This window comes from Ammospiza nelsoni, chromosome 7, assembly GCF_027579445.1.
Source record: "Ammospiza nelsoni isolate bAmmNel1 chromosome 7, bAmmNel1.pri, whole genome shotgun sequence".
NCBI classification, from domain to species: domain Eukaryota; kingdom Metazoa; phylum Chordata; class Aves; order Passeriformes; family Passerellidae; genus Ammospiza; species Ammospiza nelsoni.
This window is the reverse complement of record NC_080639.1, coordinates 4,791,858-4,815,686: the sequence shown is the minus strand read 5'-3', so window position 1 is coordinate 4,815,686 and position 23,829 is coordinate 4,791,858. Positions and strand designations below refer to the sequence as shown.

Here is a 23,829-nt window from a genome sequence, read left to right as displayed (position 1 = left end):
GCTTGACTCTTCCTCACACAGACAATACTGCCCAAGCCCAGAGACTCACAAATCACAACAGCCAAGTGCCTGGGCCTTCCAGCTGCACTTTGTACTTCCCACCTTTTTGCCTGCAAGAGCTAAAAATTCCCGTTTATTCCTTCTTTTGTAATGCCAGTGGAGAGCTTAATGCAGCTTGAGTGCTCTGGGAGCTGCAGGTGTGCAGTGAACCCCTGTGTGGCCGATGACAATGTGACAGAAGTAGGCAGGGATGCCTCGGGGGCCTGCCCGTGCTGACAGAATTCCCCATTCAATATTACCAGGTGGGGCCAGGGCTTGTGCTGCAAATGAACTGCAGAGCTCTCTATGTACAGAGCACTGCTGTCCCAGTGCTGCAGCTAAACCCTGCTGGGTGTACAGGGGCAAAACAGAGATTTTAACCACTTAAAGTCAACAAGTTCAGTCAGCATCACCTGTGACCCACAGGGAAAACAAACAAAGCTCTTCTGCAAGGAGTATCTGGAAATTTGGGGGGAAAAGCTCCCCTTAGGGAGACAAATAGAAAATAAATAAAGAAAAGCATCACTTTGCTATTTGCAAATTATTTTTTTACCTCAGACTTGGCAAACGAGGGTTTTGCCTCTGCCCGTGTGGAAGCTCTGCGGGAGGACTTTCCAGAGATGAAACTCCTGTCAGTGCTCCTGGAAAAATGAATGATCCTTATTGCACCACCTTCCACTGTGAAGGGGCAGGTTATTGCCTCACCTGCCCCCCACTTTTCACCTGTGCACCAAGCTGGGTGTCCCAGCAGGGAACATTCTGTATGTGTGTGTGTGTGTGCACATACAAGTACCTCTGTGTGGGTGCGGTACATCCATGGCAAAGCACACAGATAGACGAGTGTGTGTGCGTATGTCTGTGTGTCTGATGCCGTGCACACACACGCCCTGAGCACATGTGCAGCGGGAACACCCGCTCGCCCACACATGGCCCACGGAACATCCTCACCCTCCATGGCACCTCACCCCGAGGCCACGCGTGTGTCCCAAAACACACATGCCCGCCACCGCCGCCTCCCTCCATTCCCCGCCCCGCCCGGGCCGCCCCCTCCGCCTCCCGCCCCCGTGCGCCCAAATCCCGCCGGGCCGCCGCTGCTCGTCCTTTCCTTTCCCTTCCTCCGCGCCCTCCTGCACCCACCGACGGCGCCATGGCCGCGCGGCAGCAGCTCGGTAACGCAGGGCGGGCTATGGCGGCGGGAGGGTAGCCCTGAGGGGTGTGGGGGGTGCCCTGCCGCCGCAATGGCCGCCGGCTTGGCTCGGCTCGGCTGGGCTCGGCAGCGCGGCCCCGGAAGGCGCCTCAGCGCTGGTTCCCGCGCAGGGTGCCGAGGGCGGGCGGGCACTGATCGTGTCCCCCGGGCCGGGTGTCCCTTCTTCCCGGTGCACCGATTGCCGCGGGAAGGCGCTGAGGCGATCGGGCCCGCGCCCTGCGGCCGTGGCCTCCCTGAGGGGCGGCTTCTTCCCCTGAGGGGAACCGCGAGGCTCTAGTGCTGCTCCCCGTCCCCTCCCCAGGCACCTGGCCCCGCGTAAACTCCTAAACTACGCAGCTCCTGAACTACGCCGAATTTACTCGCTTAATCCTGCTGTTTTCTCCGTTAAAACTCAACCACTCGTGCTCTTCCCGTCTGCCAGCTTTACTCAGCGTCTCTGACAAGACCAACCTGGTGGAGTTTGCGAAGAGCCTGAACGCGCTCGGCCTGGGTTTGATTGCCTCCGGAGGAACGGCCAAGTCCCTCAGGGATGCTGGCTTGCCGGTCAGGTACACACACACCCCTGTACATCGCCAAAAATGCTCTTCTGGGCCCTGAGGCTGCTTAAATTGTTTTCTCTGTGAACAAAAATGAGTGAAAACTGGTCTGAAAGGAGTCTTCCCTTCAAAAACAACGACAAAAAAAGAAAACCCTCCCCCAAAGCAAACTTCAGAACCTTTTTGTCTACATATCTGTTGGCTGAGGTGGATTACTATGAGGAGGTTTTTGTTGGCATTCCTTGTCTGCCTTGAACCAACTTTATTTCCATGGGACAATCAGTTACCTTGATTTTCATAATCTGCCCTGAGTGCTGCTCCTCACAGCCAGGTGAAGCTGATCTTTGCTTGCTCCTGGGACAGCACTGATGTGTTAAGAACATGTTGAAGCTCACTGGAGTTCACTGGTCACAAATAATTTTCCCAGCGCAATTCATTTAATGCAGACAGAGCCTAAAGGCTCTAAGTTGCACATCCACTGTTGGAAAAAGGTCATGTACAGTCACTGGCTGGTTTAGCCCATGATTCTGGGGAAATTTGTTCTGGTTTCTTCCATGCTGTTATTACAAAAAAACCCAAAACAGCTCTGGCCAAATAAAAATGGGTTTTAGTGCAGTGATGAAAAAAAGTCAATTATTTGGTAGGGCAGGTGGCTGTGACTCTGTTTTTGCTCCCTGTGAGCACAGTGGTTGGCCCCTGGGACACATCAGCACAAATCTACATCACCTCCAGAGCTCACTGCTACCCAGCCCTTGGTTGTGTCTCCAACTTATTTCTTTGGCTGTGCTGTCAGTGAAGCCTGAAGCAAATGATGCTTCCCTCATTATTGTTATTACCACCCTAAATAGTCACAAGGAGTGGTGAAACTAAGCTGGGAGGAAGAGCACCTCCACATGGCCTTCCATTTTCTATGTAAACCATTCTGATTTGGGGTTTGCTTATCTTGGTGATTACAGTGTGTTCAAGCTGTACTGCTTAGTTGGGTGTGACCCATGAACTCCATTTCCATCCATGGGAAAAGCAGTTGTTGCCCCTTTACCATAGGGGGGTTTTGTAGTGAAATCCATACGTTTTCTTTGGTTTGGGTCATTCAGCCTCTAGATAAAGTCAGAATGGCACATGTGCTGTTTTCCTCTTGGGCAGGGATGTCTCAGACCTGACAGGCTTCCCTGAGATGCTGGGTGGGCGTGTGAAAACCCTTCATCCTGCAGTCCATGCTGGTAAGTTTCTGCTAATGCATCTTTCACTCTAAAAGAGGGCAGGAAGGGTGGGAAGAGGAGGTGACAGATGCCTTTTCTAAGGGTTGTGTGGAAGAACCAAGTACCAGGAGCAGAAGGAGAGGTGAAAAGCCACGGGGTGAAGTGCAGGGTGGCTGAATTGGCTCCTTGTTGCAATTGCTGGCATGTCTGCAGTTAGCAGAGCTCTCTCCCTGGGGCTATAAGTAACAGAGCTTCTCTGTGAATGCCTCTGCAGAGTCAGCTGCACAGAGTTTAACTGTGGGTGGGTCTGGTGTGCAGCACAAGGAATACAGCAGTGTAGGCTTTGGGGGTGATTCCTGCATGCTCTGATGTTCTCAGAGGGAGGATCTCTGATATCTGCTCTGCCTGCACATTAATCCATCTGCTCTTCCCTCTCCTGTTGCTGTGCTTGGGGTACCTCAAGTGGAACCTCCAGCCCATGAGGGCTGGAGACAATCTCCTGAACACAGGACTGTGCTGCTCCTCACACTGTGCCAGCCTGTCACCCTCATGTTTCTCTGAGTTCTAGACCCCACCAGCCACCTGCACTGCCCGTCCTCTCTTGCTTCCCTTGTCTCACAGGGCAGGTGCCCTTTTCCTCTCCCCTGAAGTCCCTGATGATGGTTTCAGTGTTTGAAGGGTAGCAACTGAGTGCTTAGAAAGTTGTTGAGGTTGCTGCTCAGTATTTGGAGTACTTTAGGATTTAGCATTCCACCTGTTAGCATGGAATTTAAACAGCCAAAGACTGTAAAGTGGAATAAAGGAGCAGGGCTGAGGGTGCTGTCTGAACTAAAATGAAAAAGTTAAGCTAGAAAGGCTGAGGAAAAAAGCACAGTGTGAAGGGAGATGTTGCATTAAAAACCTGGTGGTTATTATTTAGTTCTTTTTTTAATGAAGATGCACTGTTTTCTTTAACTAGGCATCTTGGCTCGCAATATTCCAGAGGATAATGCTGATATGAAGAAACAGGATTTCAGCCTTGTAAGGTAAATGTGGGGGGATGTGATGCAATCCATCAGTAATCAAAAACCAGCAGCAGAGTCCAGTCAACACCAGGGAAGGGGAGCAGTAGGAATTGTGACCTCTGCACACCAGCAGATCAGCAGTCTCCTTTCTTTGCCCTGGCATGACATGCTTTGTATTTAAAAACATAATTTTCTACAGGATCATCTTCTCCACTTGTAGTAAGAGAAAGCTGAAACAAGAAAGTTATATTGTGATCTCCACAGGGAACTCAGAGGTCTGAATTCCTGCTGGTTCCCTGGGAAATCTGACACGTTACACTCAGTCAGTGTAGGGCCACGTTACACGTGCTGCAGAGTTGATTTCAGTGCTTTTGAAGCTGCCTCATCTTCCCTCAGGTTGGTTCCACGTGTCTGATCAGATGGCAATTCCTGATTTTGAAATGCTTGCTTAGTAAATATACCCTTTGATATTTGCATAATGTTTACTGAGTTTCAACACATAAATAAAGAATAGACACGGAAAATGGGTCAGGAACACTGTGTTTGTTCAGACAGAAAACACACAGATAAGAGACAGAAAACTTCAACTTTGAGAGCCACCTTGGGAGCAAGTGAGCTGCATCCAGAAGCTGAAGTAACAGAGTTTGCTACTTTGCACTAATGTAGCAAAGTTTAGGGTGCTTTTTTCAGTTTTTGTTAGAATGTGTTTACTTAGTTCAGTCACACAGAGCAGCTGGGGGCTGTGTGTAACTAACTGGTGTTAACATCCAGCTACTGCTTGTGAATAACCAGTTGTACATCAGGGAGTAGCTCCTGGTTCAGAAGCAAATGGCTGAGCTGGACATAGCAAATTGCAGGTGTAGCCAGGGTGGGAGGTACAGTACAACTGTGGGCCAGAATGCATCTGGAGTTTTTAAAATTACTGTTAGAAACTGATGGATGGATTTCTGGGCTGAATTGGAAAACCTGAAATTTAAAACCACAGGAATCCTCTTAGATGGCTCAGCAGTGGTGGCTCTTCAGAGCCTGCTGCATATTAAATCAGGCTCTGCTGAATTGCAGGGGGAATAACGTGCCCTTACATCAGTGACTTATGGTGCACTTGCATCCAGACTGGTAATTTGGATTCAGGTTCTCTTGCAAAAAGCAGAAGTAGCTGATCCTCAGCAGGACTGCCTTTGCATAGTTGCATAAAATTTGCATATCCAAGTCAGTGAAGGAAAGCCTGATATTGATTTGCACAAATAAAAGCCTTAGCAGTGTTAAAGCCAACAGGTTCCTGATGGTTTGCAACAGGTCAGGAGCACGAATGGATCGGGGGGAAGGGGGCATCAGAAACACAAGAGACAATAAAAGACATTGTAGGAAATTTAGAGACATGGGGGGGTTTCTGAAATCCATACTGGAAGCTTCTCATCCCTTCTGCTGGAGTTCACAGGGAATGGGAACAAAGGAATGTTGTGAGTTGGACACAAGGGTACTCATCACAGCAGTTCTGTGCCATGCTGAGCACGCCTTGGAGTTCTGTACCTTCATGTGCACAGATCAAGAGAGTAAATTAATTCTCTTGGATTAAAAACCCTGCTTGTGAAGGTCAGAACAAATCCCTCCTCTCACTGCAGTTCCTGTGGCTCTGGTAGGATAGGACAGGCAAGTTATTATTCCATCATGCTTGCTGGAATACAGACCTGCTTCTAGATCAGATGGAAAAACTAATTCCAATAAGGTCCAGTCTTAGCTTGAGAGGGAAAAGTCGATTTTCTCCTCCACTTTCATGTGCTACAGAAGCTTTATGGCATTTGGGCTGCACACTCAGGTTTCATATATTGTTGGTATTTTAAAAGTCCACAAGGTGACACGTAGGTCATTTTCTGCTCTTGGAAAAGTTGTGGAAAATTAGATTGTACTTTGTTTGCAATGGATCTTTCTTGGGTGCTTACAGTCTTTGGAGAATTGGTGGATGCCCACTTTCAGTATTGCTGAGAGCCCATTTTGAAGTCCTTTGGAATGGCTCGGGTTGGGCACCAAAATCACTAAACATTTATATTCAGGCATATGTATTTAAAGAAGCTTTTCCTTCAATCTGGTTGCTGCAAACTGTGGCTCTGACACTGTTTGATACACAGAATTCAGCTGAATGTTTTAATGCACTGTACCATCACTTGCCCTTGGGCTGAGCACCACTCTTGGCCACAGGATTTTATCTGAGAGACAAGACCATGAAATTACTGGTGATATCTTGTGCTTGCCAAGCCCAGTTTGGCACTTTGATTTCTTGCTGAGTAACCCAGTTTTCCTCAATTCTCAGAGTTGTAGTGTGCAACCTGTACCCCTTTGTGAAGACCGTGTCTTCTCCTGGTGTGACTGTCCAGGATGCAGTGGAAAAGATTGATATTGGTAAGTTGAAGGGAAAGTAAAGAAGGGAAAATCTGCTTTCCAGACAGACTCTTTGCTTCTGAACTCTGAGTGGTCTCAGCTGTTCTTTTTTTGTTTGGTGTTCTTTGCACACCTGTAAAGGAAGTCTGCTCAGGAGCTGCAAGGAGCAGGCTGAAGGCATAGCTGGGTAAGCCTCGTTGCTTTTAAGCAATTAAAGTGTCCATAACAGGCTGGCAAGGCATGCACTGCCCTAAAAAAGGAGCCTGAGGGCTGTGCTAGGAAAGGCCAGGTGGTCCATGCTTCCTGCTGAAACACAAAGAACAGACTAAACCTCTTTTACAGCTTGACAATGTAATAGAAATTTAAAAAAACGAGCTTTGGAGAGCAGAGCTGAGCCACTGGAAGTGCTCTGAGGATGAGTGAGAACTTCACTGCAGGAAGGCATTAGAAGGGAAGGGGTTGGTCTGAACATGTGGGAGAGTGCTCAGGACCTGAGCTGGGAAGCATGGACCCCTGCTTTGGACATCAGCATGTTTTCTCCTGCTGCTGGTTATTAACCCCAAAGGCTTGCTGTGCCTTCACTGCAGCATCTCTGCTTGGCAGCCTGTGAACAGCACAGGCACAGTTCTGTGCCTTGTGCTGGGATGGGGATTGGATTTTCTTGCAGTACTTTAGTCCAAATGATGCCCAGCAGAGCTCTCTATTAAATGTTTTATGGAGTAATACTTGCTCTGCATGAAGCAATGCCAGCCTCTGCTTTTCCTTTGCAGCAGCCTGGTATCTTGTATGATTTAAAGAGTTGCAATAGCAGTGCAGTCAGACCAAAGGGAGAAGCATGGTGTTTTATCTCCCGCAGAGGACCTGGGCAAGATTCATTATTATTTGCAGAGACATTTGGGAACCTCTGTTGTGTGGCAGCGTGGAAGCAAATCTTTCTGTGTGCAGAGGATGATGGTTAGGCCATGTGTGGGGACAGCCATCTTCTTTTTCTTGCCCCAGTTGCTCATCACAGCCCACATTCTGTTCTGGTGTCTGCCAAGCCCAGTCAGTATTGAGTCAAACCCACCAGCTTTGAGCATTTTGAAGAGCACTCTCTCCCCTCTCTGTGCTGAAGGGAGGGACACATCTGGCACAAAGGAGCCATGGTGCAGTCCCTTCCTGTCCCTGCCTGGCCTCACCTGCTGCCGGTGCTGTGTCCAGGAGGGAAGTGCTCCATGCCGTGCCCCTCTCTTGCAGGGGGAGTGGCCCTGCTGCGGGCAGCTGCCAAGAACCACGCCCGTGTGACAGTGCTGTGTGACCCTGCAGACTATGCTGCAGTGGCTAAAGAGATGGCAGCCTCCAGGGACAGGGACACTGCCATGGAAACACGGCGCCTGCTGGCACTCAAGGTAGGTCACGCTTTCCTGCGTGAAGAACCAGGCTAAACTTGTGTAGAAAGAGGTTCTGTACCCCTTTAAACACCAAATCCTCTGTGAGGTGATGTTTCTGAGTAGACAAATGTCCCCTGTTGTGTCCCCAGGCCTTCACCCACACTGCTCAGTACGATGCAGCCATCTCTGACTACTTCAGGAAGGAGTACAGCAAGGGGGTGTCGCAGCTGCCCCTGAGGTACGGCATGAATCCTCACCAGAGTCCTGCTCAGCTCTACACCACGAGCCCCAAACTGCCCCTGACAGGTGAGCCCTCAGCTCTGCTGGCCTGGAGGGGGCTCTGGGAGAGCTGGGAATGGAGGTGCTTGGACAGGCCTTGGAAACTGGAACACCATCTTGTACCTTAGTGCGGGGGATGGCCAGCAGTGTCTTCACAGCTGCTTTATTACTGAGGGGCACTAACTTTGCAGTTCAAAGTTGAGCTGTATGGGACAGGAAAGCTGCTTTGTTGAGCCCCACAAGACCAATTGGAGCTCCTTGTTCTCTGCTCCTGTAGGATTGTGTGTCCAAGATGCTGTGAACAGATTTATGTAGTGTACTTTCTATATGACATTAGATCCCGATTTTGCAAAGGAAAACCTTGTTATCCTTTTAAGATGCTTTTCTGCTTGCAATTTTCTTTGTTTAGTATCTTCCCTATTTTTTTGTGTCACTATTTACTCTGCCTAGAAACCAAGAAACCAAGCTGTTTTTCCCTAGGTTTGAACTGGTTTTGTTCTTCTTTTGGTCTTTCTTTCTTTGGTGGATTTGAGCAGGGGGGGTTATTACCTTGGGTTTGTAGAATACTAGTTCCACTTGAAAATTTGGGATGGTTCTGGTGTGTCTCTGTGCCATTTTACAAGGGTGTGCCACTTGCCAGAGCATTGTTGTAGTGAGGGAAAGTCTGGCTACTCTTGTTCTTGAGACTCCTTTCAATGTGTGCAGGATTGTCCTGCTGAATAAGCAGTGAAGCTTTGTGTTGCAGCATTTTCCCCATTTCAGCTCTGGGACCTCTTAGGAAGCTTTTCCATTCCTGCACTGGAGGTTGATTTGCTTGCAAGTCTGCCTCCCAGAATGTCAACAGAGCAGTGCTATGCTCACTCCTCCTGAATCTGGATTATTGTTGAAATGATCTTTTGTCCTCCAGTCTTCTGAAATGCTCACAGTGCTGCCATGTCAGTACAAGCAGTTCTTTTCTCAGGACCAGAGCAAAACGTTTTGAGAGCTGCCTTTTAAACGGCCTTTACTCTTGGTGTGGATTTCTGGGCACTCCACCAGCTGCTGAGGAGCCAGGGTCATTGAACAAGAACAGTTTGCAGTGATTTGAGTGCTCTCTGGGGAAACCCTTTGTGCTGGCTCTCCAGGCTCTGGGGAGAGGCTTTGCCTGCTCTAACACGTCCATGTGCTGTGTTTGCAGTGGTGAATGGCTCCCCGGGCTTCATCAACCTCTGCGATGCCCTCAACGCCTGGCAGCTGGTGAAGGAGCTCAAGCAGGCGCTGGGCATCCCGGCCGCAGCCTCCTTCAAGCACGTCAGCCCCGCAGGTAGGCTGGGCTCTGCTCCCCGCCCCCGGCGTGTGGGCAGGCCCTGGGGCAGGCTCGGCAGCCCGAGTGCCCTGGCTCGTGTTTCCCACTAGGTGCTGCTGTTGGAGTTCCGCTCAGCGAGGAGGAGGCCCACGTGTGCATGGTGCACGACTTGCACAAGAGCCTGACGCCCCTGGCCTCTGCCTACGCCCGCAGCAGAGGTGAGGGCTCCAAAGAACCGCAGCAAACCTGAGCAGCATCCTCGGCTCTTGCCCTGCTCCTCCCTGGGCACCACACTCCTCCTCCAGAGGGGGTTTCTCCAGAAGGGTCTTCCTGACTGCCTATCAGAAGTTGCTTTCCAAGAGAGCAGCCCTTGTATACGGTTTCAAAGAGATAAAACCACTTTGGATTCTGTTCCTCGATGAATATAGAAGACCATTTAAATTTGTACACACACACACACGCACACACATATATATATATGTATATATATGAGGCTTTGACTAAAGGACCTGGATAAACAGCACTGCTGGTAGCACACTCAGCATTGGGCTGCTCAGGAATGTTTAACTTGAGTAGAGATGTTTCTGTCTGCTATTTGATGGGGTTTTTAAAAATGCTTTTGTACTGCAGAGCTCACCAAAAAAAGTAAACAAAACCACCTTCCTCTGCTTAGCTGAGATACTTTGCTACATCTCTCATTTTCCATGGCATTCCTAGAAAATCTGCAGAGATTACAAAAAACAAGGCAGACTTGATAAGGAGCACATTGGCTTGGGTTCATTTTTCACAGACCACCTTTGAATGTTGCTTTCACAAAACCATTGCATGATTGCCAGAAAAATAAACCCCTAGAATGGCAGGGACAGAAGAATTAACCTTGCTGAGTAGTGGAGCATTTCTGATAGGAATTGATGTCACCTTAGCTATGCCATTAAATAGAAAATACTTATTTTAAAACAGAAGAAGAAAAAATTTGCCACATTTCTGGATCTGCTTTCTTGCAGGAAAAACCAGGTGGGAGCATAGCCATCTAAAAGCTTTCCTCTTTTTCCAACTGTCTCCCATCTAAAATCTTTCTGTGTGATCCTTGCCTCTCCTTGTCCTCCTGCCACCAAGGGTTCAGCTGGAGGTAGTCATTACAGAGTTAGAGCTTTGACAGAGGCAGTGAAGAAGGAAGAATATCTGAACTATGGGATATATAAAGGTCCATGTGTTTGAGGTAGGATTTTTCATCCTTGTTGTTTTTATGGCCTCTTTTTGGTTATTTTTGCTGTGGGATTAAATTCCTAGCTGTCACAGCAATTGACTGGACTGTAGGAGTGGAGAGTTTTCTTTGTCTGGTGCTGAAGTGTGACAGATGAGTGAAATGAGGATTTTTCAGGTGCTGATCGGATGTCCTCCTTTGGTGACTTCATTGCTCTGTCTGATGTCTGTGACGTGGCTACTGCCAAGATCATCTCCAGAGAGGTCAGTGACAGCAGCACATCATTCCAGGCTATCCAGGAGAATCATTTCAGATGCAGCCATGGCTCTGTGACAGCCTTTTTGTTGGAAATTGACCCATTTTACCAGGAGGACTTTTACTGGGCCATTTCTGTCATCATCCTCTGATCTGGAATGCAGAATTTACACCAGTCTTTTGATTAAATTTTTTTTCCCTACCAATTATCACCTGGCTGTGTGCTGGAGCCTGTGAAACAGCAGAGCTGGCAATGCTGCTTTCCAGGAGATGATTGCAAACCTCTGGAAAGGAGCCCTGCTTAGGCTGTCGCAAATATTTGGCTGAGCAGCTGTCAGGGGAGAAAAGATGGGCTGGAATGCTGATGGCCAGCCCCTTGCCCGAGGCAGGAATTTGGAAATAGGTTGCTACCTGCCACTTAAATGTAGGCTCAGCCACTTCCCAGGCTGTGCTTTTTCCTTAGAATCACAGAATCTTCTAGGTTTGGAGCAGCCTGCTCTAGTCCTTGTCCACAACAGGAGGATGGAGTGAGGTGGCCTTTTCCAAACCAAACTATTCTGTGATTTCGTGATGCCAAACAAATGAGAGAACATATTCAGCTGGTTTGTGAGGGTAACTTTTGGTACAGTGCTGCTGAAAATTAAAAAAACTCTCACCCACACTGTAAGGCACAAATGTGGAAGTTGTGTATGGCTTCATGGCACTGATAAATGTAAACTCTCAGTTTCCATGCTCTTAACAGCTCTTTTTCCAGGGTGTTTGCCTCCCCAGGAGTATCACTGTTGAAATAAGGATTGATTGGATTTTAAGCCACGTTTACCATTAGGGCTGAGAAGTGGGGATGTCATGGTCAAGCTGTTTCCCCCTGGAGGAAGATATTAGGAGAAGGATATTAGTTATTAGCTCCATTCTGATTAGAGGGATGTAGGGTGCTTTTTACTAACTTCTGCCAAGAGCTCACAATGCTCTGCTGGTTTTTGTTTCCAGCACTGAGGCCCACACTGTAACAGTGTTTTTACTGTTGTAGGATACACACAGACTGTAACAGTGTTTTTACTGTTGTAGGATACAGACAGACCCCAAGAGAGGTGTGTTCAGTGTAGGAAATGGCTGGTGCAGCTTTAGCTTAGCCCATGTTTCATTTTTCTCCTGTGGAAGCTGAAATCTCTGTGTGTTGCAGGTGTCTGATGGTGTGGTGGCTCCTGGCTATGAGGAAGAAGCTCTCAAAATCCTTTCCAAAAAGAAGAATGGTGCTTACTGTGTGCTCCAGGTTTGTACCCCTGCTCCAGTCAGGGATGAAGCTGAAAACACACACACTTTGGACCTTTACATGCTGTGCTCAAGTCAGTGTCACGTTCCCTTCCTGGTTCCTGCAGTCATTGTTGGGATTCCAAATTCAGTTTTGTTGAACATGACTCATGGATCACAGATTGTTGTCAGGGCCTATTTCTGCTGCCTCTGAGAGACAAATGAGCAGAGAACTTCACTGTAGCATCACAAAAAGAAAATCCAAGGCTTAGCTGAGGTTGCAATTGTAGTGTAGCTGCCAGGGGAGCTGGAGGAGATGGCTCAGGAGCTTCAGGCAAGAAGGAATGGAATTGCAGACAGTCTTGGCAGCTGATTACCTCCTGGAATTCAATTAACTTCTCAAGGATGAGGTCATATTGTGAAGCCTGTATCTTCAGGGCTGAATGCAGAGCAAAGCTAAGGAAAGTTGGTCTGAAGCATTTCAGTGAATTAGGCAAACCACATAAAGCATGTGCACCCTCCTATTTAGAGCTGGTCACCTTAGTCTGGGTTGTTTCCTGTCTGAAACCTCAGCTAGGGCCCCCAAAATTCTGAGTAAGGCCATGCACGGGTGGACCTGAGTGCAGCATCACAGTTCCAGTTAACCTGATCCCTGGGCTAGTATAAATTAATAATTGTGCTTCCAGCTGGGGTGGAGATGTGCCCCAGGAGTGCAGCTCTGGAAAAAATCCCATTCATTGTTCTGGATGCCACAGAGGGCTGGGAGTTGTGGCTTGAGGCATGTAGGAAGCAGCTCCAAATTCACTGTCCTTGGATGCCACAGAGGGCTGGGAGCTGTAGCTTGAGGCAGGTAGGAAGCAGCTCCAGATATTCCTGCCTTCCTCTGGAAGGCTCTGTGTGTGTGTGCATGTTTTCCCCTCTGTGTGAGGACTGGGAGAGCGCAGGTTTTGGTGTAGAAGTGTTCATTGGGCTCTCTGTGGCTTTCAGATGGATCCCCACTACGAGCCCGAGGACCTGGAGGTGCGCACCCTCTACGGGCTGAACCTGATGCAGAAGAGGAACAACGCCGTCATCGACCGCTCGCTGTTCAAGAACATTGTCACCAAGAACAAAAACGTGAGGGGGATGAATGAGCTTAAACACACATGCAGTGAATGAGCTGCTGTGCCTTCATCAGGGAATTTACCACAAGAGCTCCTAAATTGTTGTAGTGAGGTTTAACTGGCTCTTAGTAAACAATGCAGCAGACTTTCTGCACCTCATATACTTGAGTAAATCAAGATAGCTTTCCTTTGTTTTGATTCCTTGGATAAATAAGAGGAGCTGGAGCTTTCCCATTATCTCAGGCTACCACAATATTTGTAAATGCTCTTTGTAAACAAGAAGCTACCATGTGCAATTTTTTTATGGTGAGACAGCCATGTGCTAAGGATCCGTCACAGCTCCTGACTCATTGTTTAGCTCACCCTTTTGTGTGCATGGTGTTGTATAAACTTTGGCCTGGCTGCTATTGCTCAGCAATTAGAGCCCACATCACCAGAAAGTTCTCAGTGATTTCTTTGTCTCTGTTTTTTTAATGAGAATGAGATCAGACATTAATGAGCACACAATTAGTCATGGGCTCAGAAGCGAGTTCAGATATTGAGGTAATAAAAATCGCTTTTCTAAATTAGGAATGGAAAACTTAAAAATAATACAGATTTTTGGGAGCTGCTCTAATTGTTGTGGTCCTGGTTTTTGCCTGTGAGCACAGCTGATGACAGTGAATGCAGAGGAGTTCTCAGGCTGAAGGCCAGTGATATGTGGTGGTGTCTCAGGACAAGGGAAGAGATGGGAATCTTGACTCCATGTTTCAGAAGGCTGATTTTTTTTTTATGATATATATTATATTAAAAGAAAATGATATATTAAAACTATATTAAAGAAATAGAAGAAAGAACTTCATCAGAAGGCTTGAAAAGAATAGAAAGAATAGAATGATAAAATCTTGTGACTGCTCACAGCCTTGACACAGGTGGCTGTCATTGGTCATCAAGTAAAAACAATTTCACATGATAGGTAAACAATTCTCTAAATCATATTCCAAAGCAGCAAAACATGGAGAAGCTGAAGCTTTCAGCTTCTCAAGAGAAAAGATCTTAATGCAAAGATTTTTCATAAAATATGTCAGTGACAGTGATGGAACCTACTGAGATTGAGTCTTACCCTGAGAGTTGGAAGACCAATCATTTATGGATTTCAATCCAAACAAAACTAGCTGGTAATTGACCACATCGGGGTGTTCCTAGCTCCTTGTTTTCCCTGTGTGTGGGTGCAGCAGGGCTGTCAGGGGGTGCTGACAGGGGTGCTCTGTTCCAGCTGCCCGAGGCCGCTGTGCGGGACCTGATCGTGGCCAGCATCGCTGTCAAGTACACCCAGTCCAACTCGGTCTGCTACGCCAAGGATGGCCAGGTAGGAGCTGCAGCAGGGCTGCCCCACCCCCTGCCCACAGGAAAACCCTCCTGCACCTGGGCAGCTGCTGGGCAGGGCCAGAGGAGCTGCCCTGTGCAGAGCAGCTGCTTCACAACCTTGCTGCTGTTTTTTCATGGTCGTGGCAGGGCTGGCTCTTTCGTTGGTGGGGTTGGAAAAGCTCTTACATGCTTCTGCACTGTGGCCTTGAGTCATTTCTGTCTAACTACTCTGTTCTTTCACATCATTTTTCTCAGAGAGTGTTGTAGTCTATGTAGAGCCCTTAGGAAATGACAGTAGGTTTCTCAGCTGGATTCTGACTGCCCAAATGCTTCTTGGTTTTCACTTTTTCCTTAGGAAGATGGGGTATGCTTTCTTCTTCTCATCCCTCTGGGATAACAAAAATCTTCTGTTTTCCCTGGTTGTATTTTTTTAAAAAGCTGATGATGGATGTTGGAATTCATAGGGGCATTATCAAATGTGTAATTGAGATTATGAATCATATGGTCACACAGTGGTTTTGGGCTAGAAAGGACCTTAAAGCTCATCCCATTCCACTCCTTGCCACAGGCAGGGACACCTTCCACTATCCCAGGGTGCTCCAAGCCCTGTCCAGCCTAACCTGGAATAATTCCAGGGATGAGGCAGCCACAGCTTCTCTGGGCAGCCTGTGCCAGGGCCTCACCACCCTCAGAGGGAAGAATTTCTTTCTAATATCTAACCTAAACTTCCCTTCTTTCAGTTTGAATCTTGAATTTAAAAAAAAAGTCGGTTCTTTCCTAGTCATCACCAGGTGCTCAGCCTAAATAATTTATCTAAAAATTGGTGTAAAGGTATTGAAAGTTGTATTGTTACCCAGCAGATCATTCTTGTAATGGTGCTGTTTAGCTGGCTCTTTGCTCTCCATGGAAGGTTTTCAGTAGGCCTGGATTAGTACAGAAGAAAAATATACAGAATGCTTTTGAGCTTTGGTACATTATATATCAGCAAAATGGATCAAAGAGTGAAGCCCACAGGTAGAGACTGAGCTGCAGTGCTCTCCTGCACTGGCACTGATGTGTGTTTGTCAGGCTGTTGGTACAGCCTGAAAAGGCTGCAGTGCTGGTCCTGTGCTCTGTGGTTCCTCACAAGATGTCTCTGGGGATCCAGCATTTGTCTTTTATTCTGCTTTATGTTGGGTTTCTTTTTTCTTCACTTTCAAATGATTGTCTGCACTCAGCAGTGTTAGATCCCATAGCCCCAGAACAAAGGTGTCCCTGTCTTTGCTCCGTTCCCCTCATCACAGCAACAATTTCCAATTTCCCTGGAGCTTTTGCAAGTCTGGTGCTGCAGCTCTTTGCAGAGGGTGTGTGGTAATGGATGTGCCATATGGAGGGGAGCAGGGACAGGGAATCCCTGGGCAGGCAGGGATTCAGCTGGCTGGGCTGCACAGGGGGCTTGCAGATTTTCATGTGGAAAATCCCCACATTTCACCTTCCACATTGCTGCTCTTCATCTGCTCCTCCAGGATCTGATCTGGTTTGGGCTACACCTGGGAAGTCCAGCTTGCTTTCAGTCTCATTGTTTTTGGTTTTCCAGGATCTAGCAATCATGCAATGGTTTGTTTTTTTTTTGGTATTTCAGCCTCACAGCATCCCTAAGAAATGGGGATACCTTGGAAAGCTCTGGTGTGTGAGACATCAGCCCCTCCAGCAAGGTGGCTGTGTTAGTACATTCCAGCAGTGTGGGGTGGGAAGCGTTCCTGGAGCTGAGTGTCACTTCATTTGCAGGAAGCCAGCTGCCACTAATTGCAATAAACACTTGCACTTGTTCTGGCTGCCTTTCAGCTTGTAGCATGTTGATTTACACTTAATGACACCATCATGTTTTAAATTAGCAATTTAAAATTATTCTTCCTTTATTCTCTGTACACTAGCATAAAACAAACCTGTTAATTTACCTTATGCTTTCCCAGTGACTTCCCTGTTTTGTCTTCCCAATGGTCAAGTCCTTTATTAGATTTTTATATTTCCAGGTGTCTTTAGGGTTTTTGTTTTCATTCATTAGCCTGGGTAAATCTGAGTAAACCCAGAGCAGTCTGGATCATTTTGCAAGAATCCTTTGGGCATTATCCATCTCATCCACTCTGTGCTATTGCACAGCATTCCAGCTATGGAGTGTGTTTGACTCTCCTGTGAACCAAAGTGTTTCTAGTCAAGTAATTCTTAATTTTCACCCAATCTTTTTTCTATTAAGTGATAGATTTATTTTTTTTTCTACTCACCCTGTGCTGCTGTCTCCTTTCACTGCTCACACTTCATGGGCTCTGCTTAAGCACTTTTGGATCCCCAGGAGATTAGGCTCTGAAAGAAACATAATTAATTTTTGTGTAGGAAAGGGGGGGAATGGCTCCTTAGTGGAGGATTTTGAGGTTTTGGCTGTGTTTTTGTGGGGGAAGGGCACCATGTGGGGCAGGGAGCGATGAGGTGTAGGAAGAAGGATTTTATAAAGTGAAAAGGGCAGGGAATTGGTACAGGCCAGTGTGAGGGGAGATGCAGGTACAAGTCTCAAGGTTGTGTTATCAAGCAGAAAAGCTAAAACCTCCTGATTTCCCTTCTCTAGACCAGAAATTCCAGGCTGGATTGAGAAAATCTTCCCCAGAAATGTTCCATCAAAACCTGTGCTTTTAAAAAAGGCAAAACAATGGCTTGAACCAGTGTTACAGATAAAGCTCTGCAGATGTGGGGATGCTTGTGAGGAATTCACAGGCTGCATCACTTTGATCAGCTGAAGTACAAAGTTCCTGCCATTTTGGAGTTGTTGAATACAAGCCAAAATGTAGTTACTGATCTCTTGATAAAATTTAGGTCACAGAAAAAGTGAAATACTTTGAGTGGCTCACAGAGGAAAGGAAAAGGCTTTTTTAGAAAGGTTCTGGGATTCTGACAGGTAGCAGGAGTTATTGCTGCACATCCACCTCATTCCATCACAGGAGTGCCAGGCACAGCTCACAAGGACCTGATGGAGACTGAGACACCATTCTGGCTGGGAAAGGACACAGGACATCCCAAGCATTAGAACCTGGGGATGTTCCATGGGATTTTGGCCCCAGCTCCTCTGGGTCCAGGCTCCCTTGGAAGTGGAAGTGGGTGGGTTGAGAGCAGAGGCTGGACATCAGCAGTGTTTGTCAGGGGCAAGGTGCCACTAAACTGTAAGAAACTTTGTGTCTGTCCAGTGTTTGTGGTACCAGCAATATCCCTGTGGGTTTATTACACACTGGTGACTTCAGTTATGGCTGAGCAGACTATATCTGATAGCAGCCCAAGCCTTTCATTTGCTCCTTGGGGGAACAGGATCCAGCAGAATGTTTTACGGTTCTGGTAAGAGGTGAAGTCACCATGTCTTGATGAATGGGAAGACAAATGAGTCATTCCTTTGAGGGCAGCCTGCAGCTTATGGCTTTACCATCTGTCCCTGGCTGAGCTGGGAACTCTGAGGCACTGGCCAACACCTCAAGCCTCAGCATCATGTCTCTGGGGAGCAGCTCAGCTGTGGCTGAGCAGGAAATGATGGGAGATACTTGTTTCCTGTCACATCTCCAGACTGGAATGGCAGCAGTTCTCCATAGGACCCACAGGATGGACAGAAGTTTCTAACCCAAGTCTGACATCCCTGATGGCTGGGCCTGGCTGCAGGAGCTGAGCCAGTGCTGTATTTTCATAGCAGCTTCCTTGAGATAAAACCACTGTGTGGATTTTGCTTATCTGTTAGAGATCAAGCACAAGTGTTGTTAAATAGGGTTAGCAGCAGAAAGCCTGGATTCTGGCACATGGCAGCACAGGAGATGTGTGGTAGAGAATCCATGGATGTAACAGTGCCACTGACCAGCATTCCTGAGTGAGCAGTGGGTTTACTTCTTTAGCAGCCTTGCCAGACAAACTGCACCTCTCAGCTGATGTGGTTAAGCTTGTGTCTAAGCAGAAAGATGATGGTGTTTGTGTGACCTGGGCTCAGGCATTAACACTGACCAGAAGAGGCTGGAAAAGAAACCATGATTGTGTCCCTCTCCTGAGGTTAAAGCTTTGACTCTGATGCTGGGGCAGTGTTATTTAGAAGGGTGAAAGCACATCAGTGTTTGAGGGTGACTGTCAGCTCCAAAGAGCTGTACAAGTCAGCAGTGCCGACAGCTGGCCCTGTAACCAGTTTACAGGATCAGGAACGCAGGCATTCCCCCGCTCCCCACCTACCCTTTCCCTGCCTGGGTGAGGAGCAGCTGAACTGGGGGAGCTCTGACGCCGGCGTTGTGCTCCAGGTGATCGGGATCGGCGCGGGGCAGCAGTCCCGCATCCACTGCACGCGCCTGGCGGGGGACAAGGCCAACAACTGGTGGCTGCGGCACCACCCGCGCGTGCTGGCCATGAGGTTCAAGGCCGGCGTCAAGAGGGCCGAGATCTCCAACGCCATCGACCAGTACGTCACCGACACCATCGGAGAGGTGAGGGCACCACAGCTCCTGCCACGCCGGCCCCTTGTGCCCGTTGTGGGTTGGAATGGGTGACTCCAGGGCTGGGGTATCCTGGGCACAGGATGGTGATCCATCCCCCAGGGTCATTCACTGCACCTACAGCACAGAGTAGTGATCCATCCCCCAAGGTCATTTACTGCATCCCGGGCACAGGGTGGTGATCCATCCCCCAAGGTGATTTACTGCATCCCAGGCACAGGATGGTGATCAATCCCCCAAGGTCATTCACTGCACCTACAGCACAGGGTGGTGATCCATCCCTCAAGGTCATTCACTGCATCCTGGGCACAGGGTGGTGATCAATCTCCCAGGGTCATTCACTGCACCTACAGCACAGAGTAGTGATCCATCCCCCAAAGTCATTTACTGCACCTACAGCACAGGGTGGTGATCAATCCCCCAAGGTCATTCACTGCATCCCAGGCACAGGGTGGTGATCCATCCCCCAAGGTCATTTACTGCATCCCAGGCACAGGGTGGTGATCCATCCCCCAAGGTCATTCACTGCATCCCAGGCACAGGGTGGTGATCCATCCCCCAGGGTCATTTACTGCATCCTGGGCACAGGGTGGTGATCCATCCCCCAAGGTCATTCACTGCATCCCAGGCACAGGACAGTGATCCATCCCCCAAGGTCATTTACTGGCCCCATGGCAAAGTGTCCTCATTTGCGTCTCCCATATTGCACCCACAGCCCTGGTGCCCCACTGAGCACCTTGGCTTCACCTCCTGGCTCTTCCCAGCAGTGAGGATGGGCTAAAGCTCCAGCTGATGTTCCAGTTCTCCCTGCCCTGTCACTGGCTCCTCCTCACACAGAGCTGTTGGTTTGTGTGGCACTTTGGATTCTCAGAATCCAGATTCTGACCTTCCCGTTACGGGCCATAGTGAGACAACAACATAGTATGTCCTTTTTAAGTATCAAAAGCCAAGAGCTGGATTAGGGACCTTGTGAATCACCTAGTGAGCAGTTGCTTGTTTAAAGGGGTAAGAACTGGATCAGTTGCTGTTTTAGAAGGTTAATCATGAACTGAGCTGCTGTTAAGTTATCTACCAGATGCCTGCTGGCATTTATGGAGCAGCACACTGCAGGCAGAGGAAATTCAGGAGGGAGAAGAAGAATCTGTCAGGTCCTGTGGTGAGAGAGAGAAGGAGTTAAAAGGATGCAGAAATAACTGATGGTGGTGATGTGTTTAAACCCTGTGGTATGAAGTTCCCAGCAGCAGCAGAATCATGGAGCACAAATCCTGGGATTAGAGGGAGGCCATCACTCATCCCCCTGGCAGGGAACAGGGGGAGCTGTGTGCTCTGGGGCTGAGCTGGTTTCTCGTGCCTGCAGGATGAGGACCTGGTGAAGTGGCAGGCCCTGTTTGAAGATGTGCCCAAGCAGCTGACAGAAGCAGAGAAGAAGCAGTGGATTGCCAAGCTCTCTGCTGTGTCCCTCAGCTCTGATGCCTTCTTCCCTTTTAGGGATAACGTCGACAGAGCCAAGCGGGTAAGGCTGGGGTGGGCTCCAGGGGGCTGGGGGTGGCTCCAGGGGAATGGGGTTGGCTCCAGGGGAATGGGGTTGGCACCAGGAGGCTGGGGGTGGCTCCAGGGGGCTGGGGGTGGCTCCAGGGGAATGGGGTTGGCACCAGGAGGCTGGGGGTGGCTCCAGGGGAATGGGGGTGGCTCCAGGGGAATGGGGTTGGCACCAGGGGGCTGGAGGTGGCTCCAGGGGAATGGGGTTGGCACCAGGAGGCTGGGGGTGGCTCCAGGAGGCTGAGGGTGGCTCCAGAGGAATGGTTGTGCAGCCCGAGCTTGTCCTTTTCATTGTGTGTGCACTGCTGAGCAAAATGCCTGCACTAGGAGAGCAGATCCTGGGAAGGATGTTCCTGGTGGTTACAGCTCTCACATGGACAGTAATTATCCAGTCACTGCTCATTTTGTTGATTTGGGATGAATAGAGGATTAAAGTTTATTAAACCATTCAGGAATATCAAGCCAAGGCCTGTTGCTTCCAGAGGAACCATTTTATGTTCTCTCTGAGCAGCAGAGAACTTCCTGCTCCCTTAAGGAGCATCTTTGGGACTGGAAGCCTTTGTTTAGTAGGATGTGGATAAAAAACTGGGACTGCTAGCTCATTCTGAGGGGGATTTTGTGTTTCCATCCCCTGTGTGTGCAGAGTGGAGTGCAGTTCATCGCTGCCCCCTCGGGCTCGGCTGCCGACGACGTCGTGATCGAGGCCTGCAACGAGCTGGGGATCACCCTCATCCACACCAACCTCCGTCTGTTCCACCACTGAGCCCTCTGGGCACGGCCTCACCAGCAGCCACGTGGCACTGCTGTACTGGGAGGCTCCTGCAGCCTGGGAAGGGGCCTTTCCCCTTGTTCAGGGAGAAGGAAGAGGTACAACTTGGCTTCCAGTGTAGAAAATCAGTGTCTTTTGCAAATAAACGTACAGTTGTTAGCTACCTGCTGGCTGTGTGGTCTCTGTCTCCCAAATTCTGTGTCCTCAGAAAAAAGGGTTAGTTTTGAGGTAGGTTTTATGGTCCACACTCTACAAATTCAGTAGAGGGCCTGTGGAATGGTGTGAAAGCCTGGCTTCTGCTCAGCTTCTCATGGAACTGATAAAGATCAGCATTGTCCTGAACTAAGTGGAGTTGGTGGGGTTTTTTGGGTTGGCAGGTACTTCTAAACCATTGTCCTCTTCCCTGGGAGGAGAGGGGAGCAGCTCCTTTGCACGAGGCACTGTGGGGTTTGGTGCTCTGAACCCTGCCCCAGACTCTGCTTTGGCAGTGCTACTTTGCTTTCTCCAAGGTAGAAGAGCCACTGACAGGCCTGTCCCCTTACTGGGAGCAGAGCAGAGTTCACAGGCTGGAAGGGGAAAGTGTCTGGAGCCACTTCTCTTCTCTGCTGTCTGCAGTTTGCATTAAGCACATTTGAACATAAGTCTGGGAAAAAGCAGAGTGAGAATGTGGAGCACAGTGAGAGAAGTGCAGGAGGAGCCCAGACACAGTTTTGCTGGCAGTCACTGTGCCTGTTCCAAAGGGATTTTCTCTTTTTGGTTCCATTTTATAAAATCTGTTCAGTTTTGCCCAGGAGCAGCCCAGAGTTTTTCAAGGAACACTTCTGTGGGCTCAGCTCTCAGCTGGTGCAGAGCAGGGAGTGGGCATGTGTGCCCTTGGCTCAAGCAGGGCTGCCCAGGTGGGAGATGGACCTGGGAGAGAGGAAATCTGGGGATGCTGCTGACTTGCTGTGACTGTGGCCATCCATGGCTTTTGTTTTACCTGAGTGTCTGATCCAGACTGGTTCAAATGGAGCACAGCAGAGACGCTTCCCAGCTGAGTTATTTAAGGTACCACAATCCACACACTGGTTTTCCTTTAACACTGTTACTCCATCTGCCCTTGCTCCAGCCTGAAAGGGAGCAGAGTCCTCTCTTTTCTGATATCTACAGTGGATCATTTTGTCATTTCTGATCTCTACAATGGATCATTTCCAAGTGACTGGATGAGACAGGACAGCATAGAGAGCATTCTACTTTTTTGACTGCAATCCAAAATAAAAATTGTCCATTTCTTCCTGGCTGGCCCCTTTGCTGTGCTAACCCCAACCCTGGCCTCTGACTGTTTTCTGTGCTGTTGCTTCCACTAAAGTGTCATTGCTTGGAATTTAAAAGTTGGGGTTGGGGACTTTTCCACAGAAGGGAGTCCACAATGTTCCTTACATGTCTTCTGTGTCCTGCTGTTGTGGCTGTGAGGTTCTCCAGGGAATCCCTCTGTGCATTCTTCACCTGCATCTTCTGCAGCATTGGCTAAAACAGAGGCTGGCAGTAAAACCCTGGCAGCTCCTCTGTGGATTCCCCTGATCCTTGCTTGCTGTCCTTGGGGCATTGTTTGTTTTACTGAGGGCAGTTAATGGGTACTGATCTTCAGGTGAGATCTGCAGGAGACAGGGAATGTCTGCCTCAGCTGATAGCTCTGTAGGACCTGCCTGCTGCTTTACTTGTGCTGCATGGCTGGTACACAACATCTCAGCACCTGCTTTCCCTCCTGTTGTGCCTGTGGTAAGGTTAAAGGACAGGCAGGAGTTGTCAGAGGGGGGAAATTGGATTGTTTAATGTCCCAAACGAGAGCTCTTGACATGCTTGCCTCACTTGAGTGGATAAAGGTTGATAAAAATCTGGTTCCAGGTGTGAGGTGACTTCACAGGAATGTCTCTGGGGATGCCTTGTCCCCTGTAGTGACAATTCCAACCAGCCTGGCACCTTCCCCCAAAGGAAGCTTCCCCTGAAGCTGTGGGAGTGGTTGTAGGAAAGGGCTGTGGTGGTGTCAAGGTGTCCCTCCTGAGGTGTGCTGATCTGCTTCTGCCTTGGATGTTTGCAGGGATTACCAGCACACTGTGAGCTCTGCTTGGTGTCATTGCCCAGAGGGAAGGGAATGTAGGGAATGTCCCTTCAGCTGCTGTGTCCTAAGGAGCAGCTGCTGCCAGGCTGGGATCTGTCACCTGTGGCACTTTGGAGACAACAGCTCTCAAATGTGGATGTGAGCAGAGAGCAGGGAGGAACCATTCTGGGCCTTGGCAAGCAGTAACAGAGGGGTTTTATTTTCTTCTTCAGCCACCAAGGCACTTTTCCCTGGAGTACAGAGCCCTGGCTCTGGTTGTTCCTGGGCTCTACCCAAAGCTGAGCACACAAGCCCTGTGGAGATGTGCCTCCTGCTCTGGAAATGAACTGCCAAGGGCTTAAATTCTGCAGGGCTTGGCATAGCTGTGAGCACTGTGTGCTTTAAGGCACAGACAAACCTCAACAGGGAGCTTGGGGAAAAGTGCTGTTCAAATGATTTTATCTTGAAATGCTCCCAGCGGGCAGGGGAGGTGTTTGCTGCTGGTACAAGA

General features: G+C 48.8%; 1 protein-coding gene across 1 annotated transcript; it reads left to right on the top strand.

Annotated features, from left to right (window-relative positions):
- Window positions 1–1,114: 1,114 nt before the first annotated feature.
- ATIC (5-aminoimidazole-4-carboxamide ribonucleotide formyltransferase/IMP cyclohydrolase) lies at window positions 1,115–21,404 on the top strand. The gene is made up of 16 exons (XM_059475743.1): window positions 1,115–1,208; window positions 1,668–1,794; window positions 2,926–3,002; window positions 3,940–4,006; window positions 6,294–6,382; window positions 7,598–7,749; window positions 7,881–8,037; window positions 9,188–9,313; window positions 9,406–9,513; window positions 10,677–10,762; window positions 11,935–12,024; window positions 12,990–13,118; window positions 14,361–14,453; window positions 18,742–18,924; window positions 20,291–20,446; window positions 21,116–21,404. Exons 1-16 carry the CDS (start codon window positions 1,187–1,189, stop codon window positions 21,233–21,235), a joined length of 1,782 nt encoding a protein of 593 aa, XP_059331726.1. The 5' UTR covers window positions 1,115–1,186; the 3' UTR covers window positions 21,236–21,404.
- Window positions 21,405–23,829: the final 2,425 nt, after the last annotated feature.